At 41.4% G+C, this 22369-nt stretch overlaps 1 protein-coding gene across 1 annotated transcript in view; it reads left to right on the top strand.

Moving 5' to 3' along the window:
* Positions 1-22369, top strand: part of LOC126485143 (gamma-tubulin complex component 6) — a 256718-nt gene that overhangs the window by 174589 nt on the left and 59760 nt on the right. Inside the window, exon 13 of the mRNA XM_050108806.1 lies at positions 17633-19015. Coding sequence (XP_049964763.1) covers positions 17633-19015 — 1383 coding nt within the window. The remainder of the gene's footprint in view (positions 1-17632; positions 19016-22369) is intronic.

The following is a 22369-nucleotide window of genomic DNA, read 5'->3' as shown; positions in this document are numbered from 1 at the left end:
ACATGCCAGTGCAAAATCAGTACACAAAAAAAGACTTTATTAAAAAGGATCTGCAAATAACAGAATCAATGCATTCAACGAGTGATAATCAGTGGGACATTGCCAATAAAGTGCACTGCTTACTTCAATATGACAAAAATTGTATTTGTGACACTGTTTTATTATGATATCACCACAATGACAGACTCAACCATCATATGAAAGGACTAACGGACACTTCACAAGCAGTTTCAGACTTTATTGCAGGCTGTGGATGCATCCAAACAGTAAATGGTCGAGAAAGAAAGCAATACAGAGAGCTTGCAACACACAAGTGGTCTCTAGCTTACAGGAATTTCACCATGACATTAACAAACAGTACTGGAAGCATCGCCCATTGATGTATTGAAACTGATTCTGGGTGAGATGGGTCACAAGAGCATTAACAAGTACCTACCAGTCAGTGGAGATGGGTATCAACAACATCAGACACAACATCAAGGGCACTGTTCTGCCAGCCGTCCCAGGAAACAGTCAACTGGGCGGCAGTTTCCTCTCTAGCAACTCACACCAAACAGCAAGAAGTAATGACACTGTGCGTACTCATAGCCAGTTTATATACCTGAGCCAAGCTAGTGTTTCCCATGGACCACAATGTTTGTACATAAGTGACATGTTCATACACATCTGATGGACTGCAGTTCAGATGTGAGCACCGTACCTGCAACACAGCAGTAACAGAGACAGAAGAAGACATGGCTTACCATGCCAACATTTTGCCTATTTCTGCTTTCGATGATCATAGAACTGTAGTGGACTCAGGTTTCTGTTGACCATTAGGATGGACTGCTGTACTGACCATTGTGTCTGAACCTGTATTGGGTATTGACTTCATACACCATAGTGAATTGTAAATCAACTTACGCACAGCACAGCTTTTGATAGGGACTGAATAATTGAAGGCCATTCAGGCAAGGTTTCCCAAGCCAGTAACATGTCGCTTGCTAAACTGCAGCCAATGTCATTTTTCGCCAAGAGCAAAGCAAACAGCATTGCCCCACTGATGAGTTGTGTACAAGTACAGAGGAGTTGGGCTTTCTGAAATTGTAATTTGATTCTTCAAAATATACCCCAGTATACTAAGGAATAATTGCCACATTTTGCAATCCAAGCTAACCACAATATCAGAAGAAAAAGCAAAATTTTATGGTGAAAACCAGGAGATAATGTGCAAATGGGGTTCCATGAAAAGGGAGTAAGACACCTCTGAAATGGTACTAAAAAGTTTTAAAAAGGATCATACTCAACCTCAACAATCCATTCAGAATCTCGAGGTACAATCTACGGCTAATTCATGGATACCATCACAGCTCGGCAACATCATGCACAAAATATGTCACCATATCCAGACCCCACCTGGACCATTTGTTGCCCAGAAACCTCGATGCTTAGTGCCAGACAAATACTCCATGGAGGAGGGGAGGGGCCAGGGACAATGAAATGAATTGCTCTAGGAAGGAATAATCTGCAGATCTAGAATCTTGTTAAGGAGAAAGGTGGAACATGGAGACCATGTGGTGATTACTTCCATTAAATGCCCACACCATACCTGATTTAAATTCAATTCCCTATGAGTATATTCAGAGTTTTACAAGTGAACTCACTGGGGCGACTGTATTCATTGTTATGGACTTCAAGAAAACTTACCATCTACGAGGTGGAATCCAAAACTTTTGGGACTGGTGCTGCCATATGGAAAGTAGGAGTATTAGATCTTTGCACCATTTGGTGGCAAGAGCTGCATATCTGATGAGTCAGTGTGCGGAGTGGCATTCAGCTTGGAGGACGTGTTGCGTGTGGTGATTTTAGGATGGATCCGCGAACAGCACAGTGCGTGTCTATCACATTCTGTGCGAATCTCGTGAAAAGTGCTACGGAAACCCTTGCAATGATTCAACAAGTATTTGGAGGACAGAACATGAGCCATACATGTGTATTTGAGTGGCATGCTCAGTTCAGGGCCAGCCGTACAGATGCCGAAGGTGATGCTCACACTGGAAGGCCTGTTAGCCGCACAACACCAGACATTGATGCCAAACTTCAACAATTGGTTCATGTGGATCAACGTCAAACCATTCAAGACATTGCGGATGAAGTGAGTATTGGTTATGGGACATGTCAATGAATGTTGACTGATGAATTGGGCATGCATTGTGTCACCGCAAAATTTCTGCCAATGATCTTGACTACCAATCAGAAGGCGCAGCATGTTGAAATGTTCACGGACCTTCGTCAGACCACATATGATCCAACCTTCTTGTCACGGGCTATCACCAGTGACAAGAGCTGGATTTACGGTAATGACCCAGAGACAAAGCAACAGTCATCCCAGTGGAAGAGCCCGGGCTCTCCAAGACCCAAAAAAGCGAGACAGTTGAAGAGCAAAGTGAAGAGCATGATCATCGCATACTACTGTGACATTTTGTGATGGCTCCATGAAAATGTGCGGTGACGACGGCCCAAACTTTGGCATCAAGGGAACTGGCTGCTGCATCATGACAACGTGCCCTGTCACACGTCCTTGCTCACCAGGACCTTTTTGGCAAAAAAACGTGATGGTTGTACCCCACCCACCGTATTCACCAGATTTGGCACTTTGCGACTTCGCGCTATTCCCAGAACTGAAACTCAAGTTGAAAGGCCATCGGTTTGACACTCTAGAGAGGATTCAAGAAGCATCACTGGCGGTGATAAACACCCTCAAAGAACAGGACTTCCAGAAAACGTTTGACCAGTGGCAGAAGTGCTGTGACAGGTGTGTATGTGAGGATGGGAACTAATTTGATGGTGATGGTGACCATTAGTCCAAAGGTAAGGTTTTCAACAGATGACAGCAGCAGTCCCGAAAGTTTGGATAGCACCTCGTAATTCTAGCAGCACCTGAGGACATTCAGAAGACAGCTACATACAAACACCTTTCAGTTTGTTTGAATATCTATGAATGCTTACAGGTTAAAAAAAAGACGTTGGGCAAACATGGAAAAGATTTGTGAATGAAGTGTTATATGGACAAGTATTTTTGTTTCATCTACTTTGATGATATGCTATCGTTTAAATAAACACCAGCAGAGGATGAAGAACATTTATAACTAGCAGGCTTTAGTTTGTAGTGAACAAAGAGAGGCATGTGCTTCAAAAGCAACTACTGCAATTCTTAGGCCACCCAGTTTTTGCAGCAGCCATGTCTCCATCTCAACAGAAAGTAGAAGCAATACGAAGCATACCTTGCCCCACTGACTTTCTACAACTAAGATGGTTTTTAGAGATGGTCAATATGTCAGTGTCATTTGCCTGGAGCAGCTGCAGTGCAGGCACCACTACAGCAGCTCTGTCTGGCCAGTGTAACACTGATCACTGCCTACTGACGTGAACAATGGAGCTTACCAGCACTTTTGAACAAGTAAAGGCCAGCCTATATGTGACTGTTGATGTTATTCATCTGGCAATTGCTGCAGCATTGCAATAGCAAGTGAATGGTGTGTTGCAGCCACTTGATTTTTTTCTCATAAGCTTACCAAAGCCCAGACCAAGTGGAGTGCTTACGATTGGAAATTTCACACAATGTACATGGTAATACATCATTTCTGCCTATATGTGGAAGCAAAGCCTTTTGCATTTTACACAAACCCATTACTTTTGCTTTCACAGTACTCAAGGAGACCTTATCTCCAAGGTAACTTTGGCAAATAAAATTTATCATTCAATTTATCACAGATGTGAAACATTTAAAAGGGGCTGACAGCCTGGTTGATGACTATTTTTTAAGGATTAACACAATTTGTTATACCACTGATTTTGATAAATCCGCATCTGCACTAGCAATTGATGTGTGGTTGCAGGAACCTGTGGTGAGTAGAGACATGGGAATAAAGCTCAAAAACTGCCTTTAAGTGGATAAAAAAAGTCTATATGGTGTGATTCCTTATGTATAACCAACCTTCAGGACTGTTTGTGCCTGCTGCTTTTTGGTAGCAGAACCTCACTCACCTCAGAGCTAACAAAACAATTAAAATTATTAAGGAGAGATATGTTTGGCCAAGTATTAAAATCAGTTGTTCTTTGTGGATTAGAGCATTTGTTGTACCAAGCAGCAAAAGTAGGCCAGTGTGCACATAAGCCAATAGATCCCAAAACACCACATCTTTCCCACATCCACATTGACCAGTGGAAGGATTCAAATATGCCTTTTATGTGGTTTCCACCACCATCTCACAACTTCTTATCCACATACCAGCAATGGGATAGTAAGGCACTGCCCAGGATCCTCAAAGCAGCACTTACGTGCCATGATACAACCTGGACAGTGGCAGTACCATTAGTATTACTCAGCCTTCACACCACAGTCAAACGGGATATAAGCACATCATCAACCATAATGGTCTCTGATGAAACATTGTGACTTCCATCACAGTTTTTCATATCACACAGTAACCCTTGTACATTAGAGCCATCGTTTTTACTGTAGCAGGTGAAACCTGTAATGTCCAAGCTTCAACCTACAATGGCGTCCTATCACAGAGAAACCAACATTTTCATCCAAAAAAATTTACTTAAGTCTTCATATGTGATGTTGGGGGCAGATACCGTCCACTTGCCTTTACAACCACCTCATGGTGGCCTGTACCAAGTTTTCATGCATAATGAGCATACTCTGAAAATTTTATATGACAATAAACTAACAGCAGTGTGACTTGAAAGGGTAGAACCAGCTTACATGTTACCTGTCAATGACATACTGACTCAACACTGCGGTCTTTCATCACCAAAAACGATGAATGACCTCAATGAACCACTGATGGCAACAACACATACACCACTATCAGCTAGCCAGGACACGTTTCAAGCTTCACAGTCAATGATACCTCTTCATATGAGAGAAGATCATAAAGTCCAGTAAGAGTTCCCACACATTCCTAAAGTACACTGAGGTGGTAAAAGTCATGGGATTGTTATATGCACTTATACAGATGGTGGTAGTATCGCATACACAAGCTACAAAGGAGCAGTGCATTAGTGGAGTTATCTTCTGTACTCAGTAATTCATGTGAAAAGGTTTCCATCGTGACTGTGGCCACATGATGGGAATTCACAGACTTTGGGGAATGGTAGTTGGAGCTAGATGCATGGGTCAGTCCATTTCATAAATTGTTAGGGAATTCAGTATTCCGAACTCCCCTGTGTCAGGAGTGTGCTGAGAATATCAAATTTCGAATATTACCTCTCACCACAGACGATACAGTGGTCGATGGCTTTTACTTAATGACCGAGAGCAGTAGCATTTGCAGAGAGTTGTCAGTGGTAATGGACAAGCAACACTGCTTGAAATAATCCCAGCAATCAATGAGAGAGGTTGATGAATGTATCTGTTAGGACAGTGCAGAAAAATGTAGTGTTAATGGGCTATCAATGTAAGTGCATTCGCGAACAGCACAACATTGACCGCATCACCTCTCCTGGGCTCATGACCATATCGCTTGGGCACTAGATGACTCAAAAACTGTGGTCTGGTCAGATGAGTCCCAATTTCAGATGGTAAGAGTAGTTGGTAGGGGTTCGAGTGTGGTGCAGACCCCATGAAGCCATGGACCCTAGTTGTCAAAAAGACCCTGTGCAAGATGGTGGTGGCTCCATATTGGTGTGGGCTGTGTTTATGTGGAATGGACTGGGTTCTCTGGTCCAACTAACCAACCATTTGCAGCCATTCATGGACTTCATGTTCCTAAACAATGATGGAATTTTTATGGATGACAATGTGCCGTGTCACCAAGCCACAATTTTTGGTGATTGATTTGAAGAACATTCTCGACAATTCAAGTGAATGATTTGGCCACCCAAATTGCTCAACATGAATTCCATCGAATATTTATGGGACATTATCAAAAGGTCAGTTTTGTGCACAAAATCCTGCATTGGCAGTGGGAAGTATCCAGATAACCCGGATGGTGGGAACACTGTTCCAAGATGTGCTGGCCGTGCACCAAGGCATGTTTAGCCACAGGGTGATCCTCATTACCAACAAACATTTTCTGCCTGTGTCTGTTCATGTGAATGGACAGTTTGTTGCTGGTCATTCCCACATAGAAAGCTTCACAGTGTAGGCAGGTCAGTTGGTAAATCACGTGGGTGCTTTCACACATGGCTCTGCCTTTGATCGTGTACACCTTCCAGATTACAGGACTGGAGTAGGTGGTGGTGAGAGGGTGCATGGGACAGGTTTTACACCGGGGGCAGTTACAAGGGTAGGAGCCAGAGGGTAGGGAAGGTGGTTTGGGGATTTCATAGGGATGAATCAAGAGGTTACGAAGGTTAGGTGGACAGCGGATAGACACTCTTGGTGGAGTGGGGGGGATTTCATGAAGGATGAATCTCATTTCAGGGCAGGATTTGAGGAAGTCGTATCCCTGTTGGAGAGCCACATTCAGAGTCTGATCCAGTCCCGGAAAGTATCCTGTCACAAGTGGGGCACTTTTGAGGTTCTGGATTTGAGAGGATGAGGAACAGGCTCTGATTATCTGCTTCTGTACCAGGCCGGGAGGGTAGTTGCGGGATGCGAAAGCTGTTTTCAGGTTGTTGGTGTAATGGTTCAGGGATTCAGGAATGCAGCAGATTCGTTTGCCATGAAGACCTAGGCTGTAGGGAAGGGAACGTTTGATATGGAATGGGTGGCAGCTGTCATAATGGAGGTACTGTTGCTTGTTGGTGGGTTTGATGTGGACGGATGTGTGAAGCTGGCCATTGGACAGATGGAGGTCAACGTCAAGGAAAGTGGCATGGGATTTGAAGTAGGAGCAGGTGAATCTGATGGAACCAAAGGAGTAGAGGTTGGAGAGGAAGTTCTGGAGTTCTTCTTCACTGTGAGTCCAGACCATGAAGATATCGTCAATAATCTGTACCAAACTTTGGGTTGTCAGGCCTGGGTAACCAAGAAGGCTTCCTCTAAGCGACCCATAAATAGGTTGGCATACGACGGGGCTATCCTGGTGCCCATGGCTGTTCCCTTTAATTGTTGGTATGTCTGGCCTTCGAAAGTGAAGAAGTTGTGAGTCAGGATGAAGCTGGCTAAGGTAATGAGGAAAGAGGTTTTAGGTAGGGTGGCAGGTGATCGGCGTGAAAGGAAGTGCTCCATTGCAGCAAGGCCCTGGACGTGCGGAATATTTGTGTATAAGGAAGTGGCATCAATGGTTACAAGGATGGTTTCTGGGGGTAACAGATTGGGTAAGGATTCCAGGCGTTCAAGAAAGTGGTTGGTGTCTTTGATGAAGGATGGGAGACTGCATGTAATGGGTTGAAGGTGTTGATCTACGTAGGCAGAGATATGTTCTGTGGGGGCTTGGTAACCAGCTACAATGGGGGCGGCCGGGATGATTGGGTTTGTGAATTTTAGGAAGTAGGAAGTAGGTAGAACTTGGGGGTGCGGGGTGTCGGGGGGGTCAGTAGGTTGATGGAGTCAGGTGAAAGGTTTTGTAGGGGGCTTAAGGTTCTGAGGATTCCTTGAAGCTCTGCCTGGACATCAGGAATGGGATTACCTTGGCAAACTTTGTATGTAGTGTTGTCTGAAAGCTGACGCAGTCCCTCAGCCACATACTCCCGACGATCAAGTACCACGGTCGTGGAACCCTTGTCCGCCAGAAGAATGATGATGGATTGGTCAGCCTTCAGATCACAGATAGCCTGGGCTTCAGCTGTGGTGATGTTTGGAGTAGGATTAAGGTTTTTCAAGAAGGATTGAGAGGCAAGGCTGGAAGTGAGAAATTCATGGAAGGTTTGGAGAGGCTGATTTTGAGGAAGAGGAGGTGGGTCCCGCTGTGACGGATGACGAAACTGTTCCAGGCAGCGTTCAATTGGGATAGTGTCTTGGGGAGTTGGATCATTAGGAGTAGGATTAGGATTATTTTTCTTTGTGGCAAATTGATATTTCCACAGAGAGTACGAGTGTAGGACAGTAAATCTTTGACGAGAGCTGTTTGGTTGAATCTGGGAGTAGGGCTGAAGGTGAGGCCTTTGAATAGGACAGAGGTTTCGGATTGGGAGAGAGGTTTGGTGGAAAGGTTAACTACTGAATTGGGGTGTTGTGGTTCCAGATTGTGTTGATTAGAATTTTGAGGTTTTGGGGGGAGTGGAGCTGGAAGAGGGAGATTGAGTAGATGGGAGAGACTGGGTCTGTGTGCAATGAGAGGAGGTTGAGGTTTGCTGGAAAGGTTGTGGAGGGTGAGTGAGTTGCCTTTCCAGAGGTGGGAAACCAGGAGATTGGATAATTTTTTGAGATGGAGGGTGGCATGCTGTTCTAATTTGCGGTTGGCCTGTAGGAGGATGCTCTGAACAGCCAGTGTGGATGTGGGAGAGGAAAGATTGAGGACTTTTATTAAGGATAGGAGTTGACGGGTGTGTTCATTGGTTGAGTTGATGTGTAGGTGAAGGGTTAGGTGGGTGAGGGCTATGGATTTTTCAGTTTGGAACTGGTATAGGGACAGATGGAAAGAAAGGTTGCAGCCAGAGATGGGAACTTTAAGTGTGAGGCCTTTGGGGGTAATGCCAAATGTTAGACAAGCCTGAGTAAATAAAATATGGGAGCGTAATCTGGCTAGGGCAAAGGCATGCTTGTGGAGGAAATGTAAATAAAACTTAATGGGGTCGGCATGGGGATGTTGTGAGGGTGACATGGTATTAGAAGGTGAAAAGTGTAACATGAGGCTGAAATGAAAATGAAAATAAAAATATATGGGGAGAGATAAAGGTGAACTAGAAAGCAACTGGAGATCTGGTGTGAAAAAAGTCGAAAAAGTGTTGGTTAAAGCTGAGCTATGTTGATCCTGTGGTGAACTTGGGTTGGTAAACAACAATGTGCACATAGGTTAGGTAGTTGTGTTCTCTCTAAAACATGTTAAAGGGTGGAGAAATTTGGGAAAATTTTGAAAAAACTGTGTTTAAATGTATTGAAAGGAGTGGTTTTGTGGTGGCAGATTATGAACATGAGGCTAACAAATGTCTGACGAAGAAATAATGATGTTAAAACCTGTGGGAAGTGGCTAAAAATGATCAGTGATATGGTAAAAACGGAAATGGAAATAAAACAAAAGTTGTTAGAACTAACCGAAATGGTTGTTTAATAGGTGAAAGGAACTGTTTGTGAACTGAGAACGGTGGATTTTATAGCAGCGGTAGTGTTGAAAGCGGAAAAAAATTTTTTGGTTATGGTTTGGAAGTGAGTTATGTATTATTGAGTATATATAGGCAGGATAAAATTGTATGGTAGATTACGATAAAAGGGAGAAGGTGTATACAAAGTGAAACCCCCAACTGCCATTGTGTTTCCCACCTTGATGGAAGGGTAATAGGGGAAAAATAACAAAAGAAAAAGAAAAGAAAAAAAAACATTTCTGGTAAAATTGATCTTGCCAAAGAATGAAGCCACAAGCAATTTTGTCTCATAGGAAAGCACATTACATAGTTTCCCAAAACCAGGTAGGTGGTTCCAGTGACGGAGCTTATTGGCCTTCACCCCCAGTGCCTCCTTACCTTAGAATTGCGTGGCTCAGCAGCCAGCAAAGAATTGCATATTGCTCCAAATATCTGCTTGGTCATTTCTGTTAACTTCTGCGTACCCCAGTACCCACATTGTGAATTCTGTTTTATTTGTCTCACAATGTACATAATCTAAATCATTTGCTTAAGGTACAGGAGACACATCAAAATTGCTGTAAAACTTCACCATAAACAAAGAACAGCTGATGTTAACAAACAGCATCATAATAATAATTCAATTTTCTTATATGTACATAAAATTACCCCTTGCTCAGATTGTCATTTCATCCTCTATGAATTTTCCTATTGAATAATAGTATTTCCCCAAAGAATCTGCTGTAGTCTCATTTTTAAAATTTCCGGTTTCACATTGAATATGTTTTTGCCCATTAACTTCTTAAATTGCCATCCCCAAATACTGTGGAGTCCATGCATATAATTTCAGCTGGTGTGTGGATAGCATAAAATTATTTTTATTTCCTGTGTTATATGTGTGGTTAAAATGATTCTTCTCAAATAATTTTTGTTTGATATGTAGGAAGATTATAATTTCATATATGTATGTGGAGGGAACTGTTAGGATTTGTAGTTTCCGAATTAATGGGCAATAAGAGTCTGTTTGTTGTGCAGTACACATGTATCAGACAATTATCTTTTGCAGTTTCAGTATTCAAGATGCACTGCTTGAACTCTCACAGAAAATTATCCCATATCTAGTGACAGATTCAAAAGAAATATGATAAGCAATTTTTTGTGCACTCAAGTCAGTGGCATTTGCTAGTCTTTGCATTGCAAATGCAAAACTGCTTAGCTTATTTAATAGGAAGCCAATATGTGTGTTCCAGCTTAAGTTCTTGTCCACATTTAGTCACAGCAATTCAACCATGTCAACTTCTTTCATAAGTTGATTGTTATGTTTTATTGTAAGTTCCACACATTTTGAATGTTTGGTTTTGAAATGTACCATATGGGTTATTGCAATGTTCTGTTTCAACCCATTTAACTGGAACCAGTTTTCTAAGGTGTCCATTGTGCTTACAATGGAGCTCATAATTTTTTCTACATTGTGATCTTCAATTAAAACATATGTATTGTCCGCAAATAGAACTGTTGGGGAATTTATAGTTATGGGTAAGTCATTTATGTAGAATAGGAACAGGATTGAGGCATACCTTGTGATACTGTACTCCATTTAGAATAATAATTCACTGCATCTGAGGTTATAGTTACCCTTTGTTTTCTGTTGTGTAAATATGATGTTAACCAATTTAGAGCATTGTCTCTAATCCTGTATTTGTCGAATTTGTACCAGGGTCACTCCAAAAGAAATGTACACTATTGTTTTTAAAACCATCTTTTATTCTACATGTTTGAAAGTTTTACAGTGTGTAGATACATCCTTTAGGAACAATATTTTCATTTCTCCACATAATTTCCATCCCTTTCAACTGCCTTATGCCATCTTGGAACCAGCACCTGTATACCCGCACGGTAAAATTCTGGACCAACCTGTTGGAGCCACTGTTTGGCAGCATCCACAAGGAAGTCATCATCTTCAAACCTTGTTCCATGAAGAGAGTCTTTCAGTTTCCCAAAGAGATGATAGTCATATGCAGCCAGGTCAGGACTGTAATGCTGGTGTTTCAGTGTTGTCCATCCAAGTTTTGTGATCGCTTCCGTGGTTTTGTGACTGACATGTGGCCGTGCATTGTCGTGCAACAGCAAAACATCCTGCTATTGCCGATGTGGTCGAACACGACTCAGTCAAGCTTGAAGTTTCTTCACTGTCGTCACATATGCATCAGAATTTATGGTGGTTCCACTTGGCATGATGTCCACAAGCAATAGTCCTTCGGAATCGAAAAACACCGTAGCCATAACTTTTCCAGAAGAAGGTGTGGTTTTGAATTTTTTTTCTTGGGTGCATTTGCATGATACCGCTCCATTGATTGCCTCTTCGTCTCTGGTGAAAAATGATAGAGCCATGTTTCATCACCTGTCACAATTCTTCCAAGAAATTCATCTCCACCATTCTCGTACTGTTCCAACAGTTCATTGCATACCGTTTTTCTTGTTTCTTTGTGAGCCACTGTCAACATCCTGGGAACCCACCTGGCACAAACCTTTCTCACGCCAACACTTTCAGTATTCTGCAAACACTTCCTTCCCCCATCCCAACATAGCATGACAATTTGTTCATAGTGATGCGTCTGTCAGCAGTCACCAATTCATTAACTCTCTGCACATTGTCTGGAGAGTGTGCAGTACGAGGCCTGCCACTGCGAGGACATACCATGCCCGCTTTCATCACATAACCTGCTTTCCCACTGACTAACTGTACTGCGATCGACAGCAGCATCTCCATACACCTTTTTCAACCTCTTGTGGATGTTACCCACTGTCTCGTTTTCACAGCACAGGAATTCTATGATAGCACATTGCTTCTGACGAATGTCAAGTGTAGCAGCCATCTTGAAGACATGCTATGACGGCGCCACTCACGGGAACAGGTTGAACTAAGTTTGAAAACAAGTGGGAAGGATGTATCTACACATTGTAAAACTTTCACACATGCAGAATGAAAACTGTAATTTTACAAAAATAGTGTGCATTTCTTTTTGAGTGATCCTCGTAGATAAGCAAGACATGGTTCATGGAGGTGATTACATAGGTTCATGGAGTTTCCTCTTCCTGGCACTAGAAATTTTTATACCCTGGGTTATCCATTTAAGTTTATTAGCTGTTTTGTTGCATTTGGTTCTAAGTGGAAAAGTTTCATTAACTATTTCAAGAAAGCACTTAAAAATGGTTAAAGTTACTGGTAACAATATTATGAGAAGGAAAGTTGCTACTCACCATATAGCGGAGATGCTGAGTCACAGAGAGGTACAACAAAAAGATTTTCACACTTACAGCTTTTGCCCAATGACCTTTGTCAACAACAACAACACACACACACACACACACACACACACACACACACACACACGTGCAAATGCAACTCACACAAGCTACTGCAACTAAAACCACACTGCGAGCGGCAGCACCAGTGCATGATGGGAGTGGCGACTGGGTGGGGGAAAGGAGGAGGCTGGGGTGGGGAGAGGGAGGGATAGTGTGGTGGGGATGGCGGACAGTGAAATGTTGCAGGTTGGGTGGCGGGCAGGGGAGAGGTGGGGTGGGAGGGGGAGGAAGTAGTGGAAAAGGAGAGACATAGAGTGAAATAAATAAAAAAATAATATAAAAACAGGACTGCGTGTGGTGGTGGAATGACGGCTGTGTAGTGCTGGAACGGGAGCAGGGAAGGGGCTGGATGGGGGAGGACAGCGACTAACGAAGGTTGAGGCCAGGAGGGTTATGGGAACGTAGGATGTATTGCAGGGAAAGTTCCCACCTGTGCAATTCAGAAAAGCTGGTGTTGGTGAGAAGGATCCATATGGCACAGGCTGTGAAGCAGTCATTGGAATGAAGGATATCATGTTTGACAGAAACAGTGTGGTTCACTTGTTTCTTGGCCACAGTTTGTCAGTGGCCATTCATACAGACAGACGGCTTGTTGGTTGTCATGCCTACATAGAATGCAGCACAGTGGTTGCAGCTTAGCTCATAGACCACGTGACTGGTTTTACAGGTAGCCCTGCCTTTGATGGTATAGGTGATGTTAGTGACCTGTCTGGAGTAGATGTGGTGGGGGGATGTATGGGACAGGTCTTGCATCTAGGTATATTACAGGGGTATGAGCCATGAGGTAGGTGAAGGTCCACATTTAGGAAGGTGGCTTGTTAGGTTGAGTATGACCAATTGAAGCAAATGGGGGAGAAGTTTTTGAGGTTCTGGAGGAATGCGGATACGGTATCCTCACCTTTGATCCAGATAGCAAAGATGTCATCAGTGAATCTGAACCAGATGAGGGGTTTAGGATTCTGGGTGTTAAGGAAGGATTCCTTTAGATGGCCCATGAGTAGGTTGGCATAGGATGGTGCCATGCGGGTGCCCATAGCTGTACCCCTGATTTGTTTGTAGGTAATGCCTTCAAAGGAGAAGTAATTGTGGGTGAGGATACAGTTGGTCAGGGTGACTAGGAAGCAGGTTTGGAATCCATCAGGCGTTGGGAAAGGTAGTGTTCAATAGTGGTAAGGCCATGGGCATTAGGAATTTTAGTGTACAGGGAGATGGCGTCAATAGTGACAAGCAGGACACCGTGTGGTAAAGGGACAGGAACTTGAAGCGTCGGTGGAGGAAATGATTGGTATATTTTATATAGGAGGGTAGGTTCCAGGTAATGGGTTGGAGGTGTTGGTCTATGAGAGCAGAGATTCTCTCAGTGGGGGCACAGTAACTGGCTACAATGGGGCATCCTGGGTGGTTACGTTTATGGACTTTAGGAAGCATATAGAAGGTAGGAGTGCAGGGAATGGTAGGGGTGAGTAGATAGATGGACTCCAGGGAGATGTTCTGGGATGGGCCTAAGGATTTGAGTAGTGATTGGAGATCCTGCTGGATTATTGGACTGGGGTCACTGTGGCAAGGTTTGTAGGTGGAAGTATCTGACAGGTGGCGGAGTCCTTGCGCGAGGTAATCCTTGTGGTTCAGAACAACAGTGGTGGAGCCTTTGTCTGCAGGTAGGATTATAAGGTCGGGATCAGTTTTTTGATGGTGGACTGCGGTTCTTTATATGGATGTAATGTTAATCTGCGTGTTGAGGGATCTGGGGAATGTTGTTGAGGCAAGGTTTGAGGTTAAAAAACTCTGGAAAATTAACAGGGGGGTGGTTTGGGGGCAGTGGGAGTGGATCATGGTTGAATGGAGGAGTGAACTGAGTTAGGCAAGGTTGATTCTGATTGGTAGGGTTGGTGGCGAAAAAGTGTTTCCACTGTAGGGACCAGGAGAAGTAGAGAAGGTCTTTAACAAATCCTGCATGATTGAATTTGGGAGTGTGGCAAAATATGAGGCTTTTGGAAAGGACTGATATTTCTGTGGGGCTAAGGCTTCTAGAGGAAATGTTCATGACTGTGTTGTGGGTCTGTTTGGGTTCTGGCTTCTATGTGGTGGTAGGAGGGAGTTTTAGAAGGTGGGGTAAGTGTGGTAGGTCTGGGAAACAGGTTTTGTCAGCAATGAGGGGGTGTGGGGGAGGTTTGGAGGTTGTTGTAGAGGTGGTTGACAGTGACACTCCAAGGCGGTGGTAGGACGTGAGCAGGATGGAGAGCTTTTTGAGGTGGTGTCGTGCATGTTGCTCAAGTTCCTGCAGGGCAAGAGTTTCAATGTGTGTTATGGGTTCGAGGAATTTGGGATTGCAGAGCAGGATAATCTTGTGGATGGAGAGATGGTACTGCAAGGAGGTTTGGGCTTGGTTGATATGGTTTTTCAGTACTACCGGTATGTTGGTGAGGTCTAAGGATTGGCGGAATTTGAACAGGTAGAGGTCATTGTGGAAGGAGGGGTGGCAGCCAGAGATGGGTAATGTGATGGTAAGGCCATTAGGGGGGATTCCACAAGCCAAGCAACAATGCAGGAACAGTATTTGGGACTGACATTTGGCTAGGGATAAGGAGACTTTTCTGTATTGACGCAGATGGTAGGAGCAAGGATCCATGGTGGTGGAAAATGCGAAAAATTACATAAATAATGTAGAATAACATCCAAAAAATTTCAGAAAAATACTACCAAATACGTGTGAATATATACGAAAAGGATGAAATGGATGCAAAAGGGAGAAGTCAGATGAAATCTGAGGGAGTCGTCGATAGCGAAAAGCGAAAACTCGCTAAGATTGGTGAGAATTCAAAAGAAAATAATAACAAAGGAGAAGTGCACTGGGTTAGAATTGAAGAAAAGTCATCAGGCAAAAATCAAACAGTGGAACATTCAGGATGGAATGCAACAATATTATGAGAAGGAAAGTTGCTACTCACCATGTAGCGGAGATGCTGAATCACAGATAGGCACAACAAAAAGATTGTCACACTTAAAGCTTTTTGGGCCAATGGCCTTTGTCAACAATAGACACACAAGCCACTGTTTTATTTTTTTATTTGTTTCTCTCTACGTCTCACCTTTTCCGCTACCTCCCTCCCCCCTCCCCACCTCTTCCGTGCCCACTGCCCAACCTGCAGCATGTCACAGTCCGCCATCCCCATCGTACTACCCCTCCCCCTCCCTGCCCCAGCCTCCTCCTTTCCCCCACCCAGTCACTACTCCCATCATGCACTGGCTCTGCTGCTCGCAGTGTGGTTTCAGTTGCCTGAGACAGCAGTTGTGTGTGTGAGTTGCATTTTCGTGTGTGTGTGTGTGTGTGTGTGTGTGTGTGTGTGTGTGTGTGTGTGTGTGTGTGTTTGTCTATTTTTGTTGACAAACGCCATTGGACGAAAGCTTTAAGTGTGAAAATCTTTTTGTTGTGCCTATCTGTGACTCAGAAACTCCGCTATATTGTGAGTAGCAACTTTCCTTCTCATAATGTTGTTACATTCCATCCTGGATTTTCCATTGTTTAAAGTTACTGTTATTGGAAATACAGCTGTTGTAAGGCTATTCAACCCCTCTTAACTTATTTCTAAATATAACTGAATTTTTGTAATTGAAGTTCCTTTCCGTATGGTTTTTATTACATGAAATTTATTTCTTAATTTTTGATAGTTCAGTGAATAATGCATAGTGGTCGGAGATTCCTAAATTTATGTAAATTTTATAAACATCTTCAAATACATAATTTGTTAGAATATTATGAATACATGTAGCTGACTGCATTTACTCTAGTGGGTTGCATGAAGTTAATGTTGAAGCCAAAGTTTTTTTTATTAAGTCAGTGAGTTTGGACATATCATTGCTTTCAACTATAATATCAATATTGAAGTCAGCAGCTATTATTATCTTTGTCCTTTTTTCTTTACTGAGTTTTTCAAGCAGGCTATGAAATTTCACCGCAAAAGCTTCAATTGTAGCTTTCTCTGGTACTCTGTAAATAGAAGCTACTGTGATGTTTAGGCCCCTCAGTTCGATACAGCAGCTTTCAAATATACTCTCTTCATTCAAATGATTAAAATCATTTCTTATTTCATATTTTATATCAGAATGAGTAAGTATGCAAGAGTCTCCATGTGATTTCTCTCACCTGCAAAAGGTGTTGGCTAATTCGATTAAGAATTTTAATTTTGTCAGATATAAGCCAATGTTCATTGAAGCAAATAACTTTGATATTTCAACAGTCAGTTTGTTTGAAAAGTCAGCACTTAGAACATTTGTATTGAAGTGCATTATGTAGGGACATTCTTGTCTATTTAAAAAATAAAACTTTCTTTTCCTTTGGCTGCAGGAGAAGAAAGAAGTCAATATAAATGAGAGCATTTTCTCTGAATTACACGTTGGCTGTGATAGTTGTAGGGCACTGGCAGAATTGAAGCAGATGAGAAATTTCTCTCCATAGTGACTCCTCTACTGCTCCTGTACTTTCAGGATCTCACATAGCTCAAAAAGTTCAACACACTCATGTACCAAGATCATATTTAAAATATTTCTTAATCTATTTTGTATTCATTTTTGAAAACAGTTTCTCCAAAGTATTAATTAAATGCTATATTATGAAATCATTCAGGAAATGTTGGTTGCCTTTTGTCTCATTAGCAGCTCCAATACTGTAAAAAAATTCTTGAATAAAAAATAAATAGTTAGTTTCAAACCTGTAAATGATCATCATACAGCCATGTAAGTATCTTTTCTTAAGAAGTGTTTGCAGCTTCCATTTAACTGACATTTTGCACATATCATTTAATGTGTATATTATTTATGGAAGATGTGTCTATAGTCTTAAAACTGTATTTCTGTTTGATCAATTTTTCTCAGTTTATCAGCTGAGTTGCAGCGTCTTGTGTCATACCCAGCATCTTCTGGCGATGTCAGATGGGTATGAAACTCATTGAAACATTGTGACAAGATGATACCACCACTCGGTTGATAACCAGAGAAGAACTTCATCAGTGGAATACGATGAGAAAGATGCAATTGCATGTATTTCTGTTTATCAAATCATGTCATTTGTTATGCACTTTTATTTGCACAATTTGCCTTTATATTTCAGGGAGAAGATAATTATGTTCTATGAAGAGCAGTCAAAAGCAGCAGACAGGAAAAAGTTCCGAGCAGAGTGGTGCATGAGAAGAATGAAACTGAATGAGAAGCGGAAGAAATTTTTATCAGATGAGTCTTCGTACCCAGCATTAACACAGGAAGAGGACACTAAACGGCACATGTGCACTGATCTTAATCCCGATGGAGTAAAAAACCATTTAGAGACTCCAGATCAAACAAATAATAATGTAAAAAACATTGACACTGAGAAGTTAGTGCCAGCTTATTCCACAACCATTACCAGGAATGTGGAAAGCATTGAGAATGGTGGCATAGATAACTCAGAAAAGCCCATATGTGTAGATAATGTTTCTTTAGAAAGCAATGCAGACAAGCAAGAAATGTCAGATGCCCAGAAGAATCGTCTCAAAGTTCTACAGAGCGAATTTGGCATTTCGCTCTCTCTTCCTAGTAATGTTACAAATCAGCAGAAAGATTGCAAAGACTTAGTGACTGATGCAGAACGTAACAGATTCAAAATGATGTGGAGTGAATATGATATTATTACAGGCAATAACAATATAACATCACTGTATAACAAGACTCCAGAAATGTGGAATATGACTGGAGATTCGGACCATGTCATTGCTTATAGTGAATCATGTGCCATCACTGATAAAATAAATCATAATTTTATAGACACAAATGTAGAGTTTAGTGGTGATACTACATTGGTGACTTCTGGAGATGTAATTAGATATGATGGCGTCAACAATATTTTGGCACCAGAATATGAAACCGAATTATCACCCACAAAAGGAATGAGTCTTTTAGCTATTTCATCCCCAGTTGGTGTACAACACTCCAGTCACATTATGGTGGAAAAAAGCAATGAAAATAGTAATTTGACATCACAAGAAAATGGGATAGCAGTAGCAGTTGAACTGCCAGCCAGTTCAGATCAGTTAACAAGTAACTCTGGACAAGAAAACCAGAATGTTGTAAAATGCTTTCAAGAGGAGGCATCAGTTTCCCAGGCTTCATTCACTGGTGTTTTGAAGAATGATGATAACACCAACGCATCATCTTTTCTCAGCGAAACTCCTGCAGAATTTATGAAGTTGAATGAAATGGGGGAACCAGTCAGTGACAAGCCAGTATACTATGGCTTAAGTGTTTTTAATGCTGTGCATCCTTCATGGACATTTGAAATGCCATCTGAAGCACCATTTCCCATAAGGGATATTACAGATCGCTTCTTTCATGGTTGTTTAAATCAAGAAAGTGTACATTACAAACCAGAGACTGAGACACTCGAAACTGAAGCTCTTCAGCGCTCAGTACTATTACCACTGTACATACACAGCAAGTTGGTTAATGGTGCTCTCCTTCAGTAAGTATTTCATTCATTGTGAGATGTACTACAGTTTTAATATAATCAGTACTACTGAATTTTCCTGCTCTTTTAATATGGGACTATTTTCTCTCTATTAAAACGTCTTTGTACTGGAGAACATTGTAATTCTGGGAAACATATGAATGAAGAACACAAGATTTCACGCACAATTGTGTGCAATATGCCTTACTTCCTAATATTTCAATTTAAAGACAGAACAAACATGACAAAAATATTAAAATGTATGAGGTCTGTTTATTTATTAAGGTCCGATCAGTTATGCAATGGAAACCACTGTGAAAATGTGATGAAGCTGTGCACAGATTTGTTGGGCTGTGTCTCTAGTATGGCTTTGCACAGATGTGTTAGACTGTCTCTCTAGCATGCCCACTGATCATGTCACGTCACTCTTTTCAGTTGTGAGTGCACAGTGAACATGTAAAGATGCATAGTAATAGTGTCTCCTGCCAAGTATGAGTGCCTGTTGAGAGATTTTTCCTACTTTATGCAGCCCACATAATGTAACTGTCGTGCATTTCCTTATTAATGACAATTTTCAGCCACACACTACAGAAGCAGTGAAGATGCTTCTGCAATGTTTTCGATGAGAAATATTTAATCACTCACCATGCAGCCCAGACTTGGCTCCCTCTGAGTTTCATCTCTGTTCACATGAACTGCTGGCTATGAAGACAACATTTTAGCACAGACAATGTGCTGCAGATCAGCATAGAGAATTGGGGAAAGCATAGGTGACTGCCTTGTACAACAAGAATATTGGAAAGTTGACACAATGCTATGGAAACTATGTTAATGCATGAGAGACAGAGAGACAAAGCTGGTAACATTAAACATCATCTGTCCAAAAAGTTCTGAGACTGATTTTATTCCTGGTGTATAAGCGATGTCAGTGCAATAACTATGGTGGCAGCATGAACTAACAACTACAGACAGCAACTCACTGAGCCCAGCCTTAGTGGCCAGAGACAGAGGTCACGTGTGTAAGTTGTGCTCGTGTGGATATGTGTGTTTCCTACTTTACAAGAAGGCCTTTTGGCCAAAGGTCTAATGTAGAGCAGTCTTTTTGTTGTGTTGTTGTGACTGAACAACTCTTCTATATGGTGAGTGGCAGGGTATCCTTATCATAATGCTGTCATTACTTCATCCTGGATTTCCATTATTTAAAGTTCGTACCATCTTGTACCAAACCATGTGAGAGACATTGCATCACCAATGATCAGTGATGTCCCCTACATTAATTACTACAACCTTCTGCTATAGTGGTAGAACAGATACAGCTTATGTCTTCACCACCATCCTTTGGACCAAACAATATACATCTTATTAGCAAATACAGTGCATCTACATGATGCAGGATACCTATCCAACATAGAGTCCATTTGTTACAAACTCTGCTGCCTCAACTAACAGCAGATGACCCGACAACTTACATAACACACAGTCACAACTTAATACTCCATTCCTGCATCTGTTCATACTTATATGCTGACTTAAATCAAATTTAAAACCAGTATATATTTTAACATATCTGCTAGTAATCATTACCTCCATGAGACACATTGCATTCAAAGCTTAAATCTGGTTCTGAACAATCATTACAGATTAAATATTTTTCCTAATTATATGTATGGTCATCATAGACTTTATTAAATTCACTAAGACACAAACATTCTTTTTAGTGTTCTACTGTATTTCCCATAAAGCTAGGCGCAGCACTGATAGATTCAACTTCTTCCTGTATTTTTTGTATGCTAGGTTCTTGTTCAGGTTCCTCCCAACTAGTTAAAGGGTTTGGGGCACAAATTACTTCACCAGGTCCTTTATTTTTTCTGACATTTCTATCTGTTCTCACTTCTCTGAGATTTGATTAATTAATGTCTTATGTTCATCATGTACTCCATTAAACAGGTTACCCTCTCTGTTTCTTACTGAGTTGCACAGTTAATTTAATTAAGTCTGTAACTTTCTAGTAAATTTAATATTGGTGTTTCTACATTAGAAATTTTATCTGCTTTTTACCTCCTTTCCTTGTATTTTTTAAATCTGTAATACTATTAGACACCTCATCTAATTTCTTTAATTTTTCTACTTGTTCTTTCACAGGGGACATTAATTATTCCCTTTTGCATGTGGTAACAGACATACAGTGTAGACAACAATATATTCACTTAGCAGCACTTATATAATATTACACTGTTCGAACATCAATGTCTCCAACCATTACACTGTTCGAACATCAATGTCTCCAACCATTGAAATATGTTCCAAGAACTTTTTTTACGCAATATACTAGTACCAAATAGAATTCTGAAATCAGTACAATGTACTGCTCATGTAATTTGTCATACAGGTAGCTGCACCACACTGTTGACGCCTCGTCTGTAGGTGAAGTAATGTAGTGACACACCTCTGTACAGTAGTTGTGCAGTCATCTGACTGGTTACTGCAATGTGAATTAAAGATTCATTGTTGTTGTTTCTGTTGGTCACCAACGAAATACCATTGGAAGCCACTCTGCACTTGTAGCCTCAAAATCGCCTTACTAAATTCGTCTTTGTTGTTGACAAATTCATTGTTGTTGTGTCTGTTGGTCACCGACGAGATACCATCGGAAGCTGCTCCGCACTTGTAGCCTCAAAATCACCACACGAAATTCTTATGTGTTGTTGACAAAATGTTTCTTTACTCACATATCAAAAGTTACTTAAACATGCAGATATTTTTTGCTATTGACCTCATTTTTAGGATCAGCTAAAAAGTTGTCTTTTGTGACAATTCACATGTCTTTGGTTTTAACCAATGTTGACTTATATCTTCTGCAGTGTTTACTTTGTTTGCTCTGGGCAATTTCATATTTTCTACCATTATTTATTGAAAATTCTTATTTCTGCAACAACTCTCTTCTTTTGCACCTCTTATTCATGTCCTGCACTTAGTGCACCAAAATGCAGGGTTATGTGGTTGGTTTGTAATTGTACCCAATGTATGTTCTGTCACCCTGATGTGCTTCTGTCAATTTTACCTAATATTTAATTTCCAGTTGCTATACTTGAAGTTAATTCCTTTAGTGGTCCTGTTACACAGTGCCACAGAACTGTACCATTGGACTTCTTCACCTTGTTGCAGATCAAACCCTCCGCCACACACCGTCAGGTGGCTTGCGGAGTATGGATGTAGATGTAGATGTAGAAATCTGTTCGAGCAACTGAATGACATAAATAGCTTAATGGTAATTCTTCTGTGTTTTTGTATACAGCTTCAATTACAGTGATGGGCGAATAGATCTCTCTCACTATGTAGCTCATGATAGACTATTACATGCATATGCTT

The sequence above is a fragment of the Schistocerca serialis genome, chromosome 6 (genome assembly GCF_023864345.2).
Source record: "Schistocerca serialis cubense isolate TAMUIC-IGC-003099 chromosome 6, iqSchSeri2.2, whole genome shotgun sequence".
Lineage (NCBI taxonomy): Eukaryota > Metazoa > Arthropoda > Insecta > Orthoptera > Acrididae > Schistocerca > Schistocerca serialis.
This window is presented reverse-complemented; position numbering and strand designations above follow the sequence as displayed.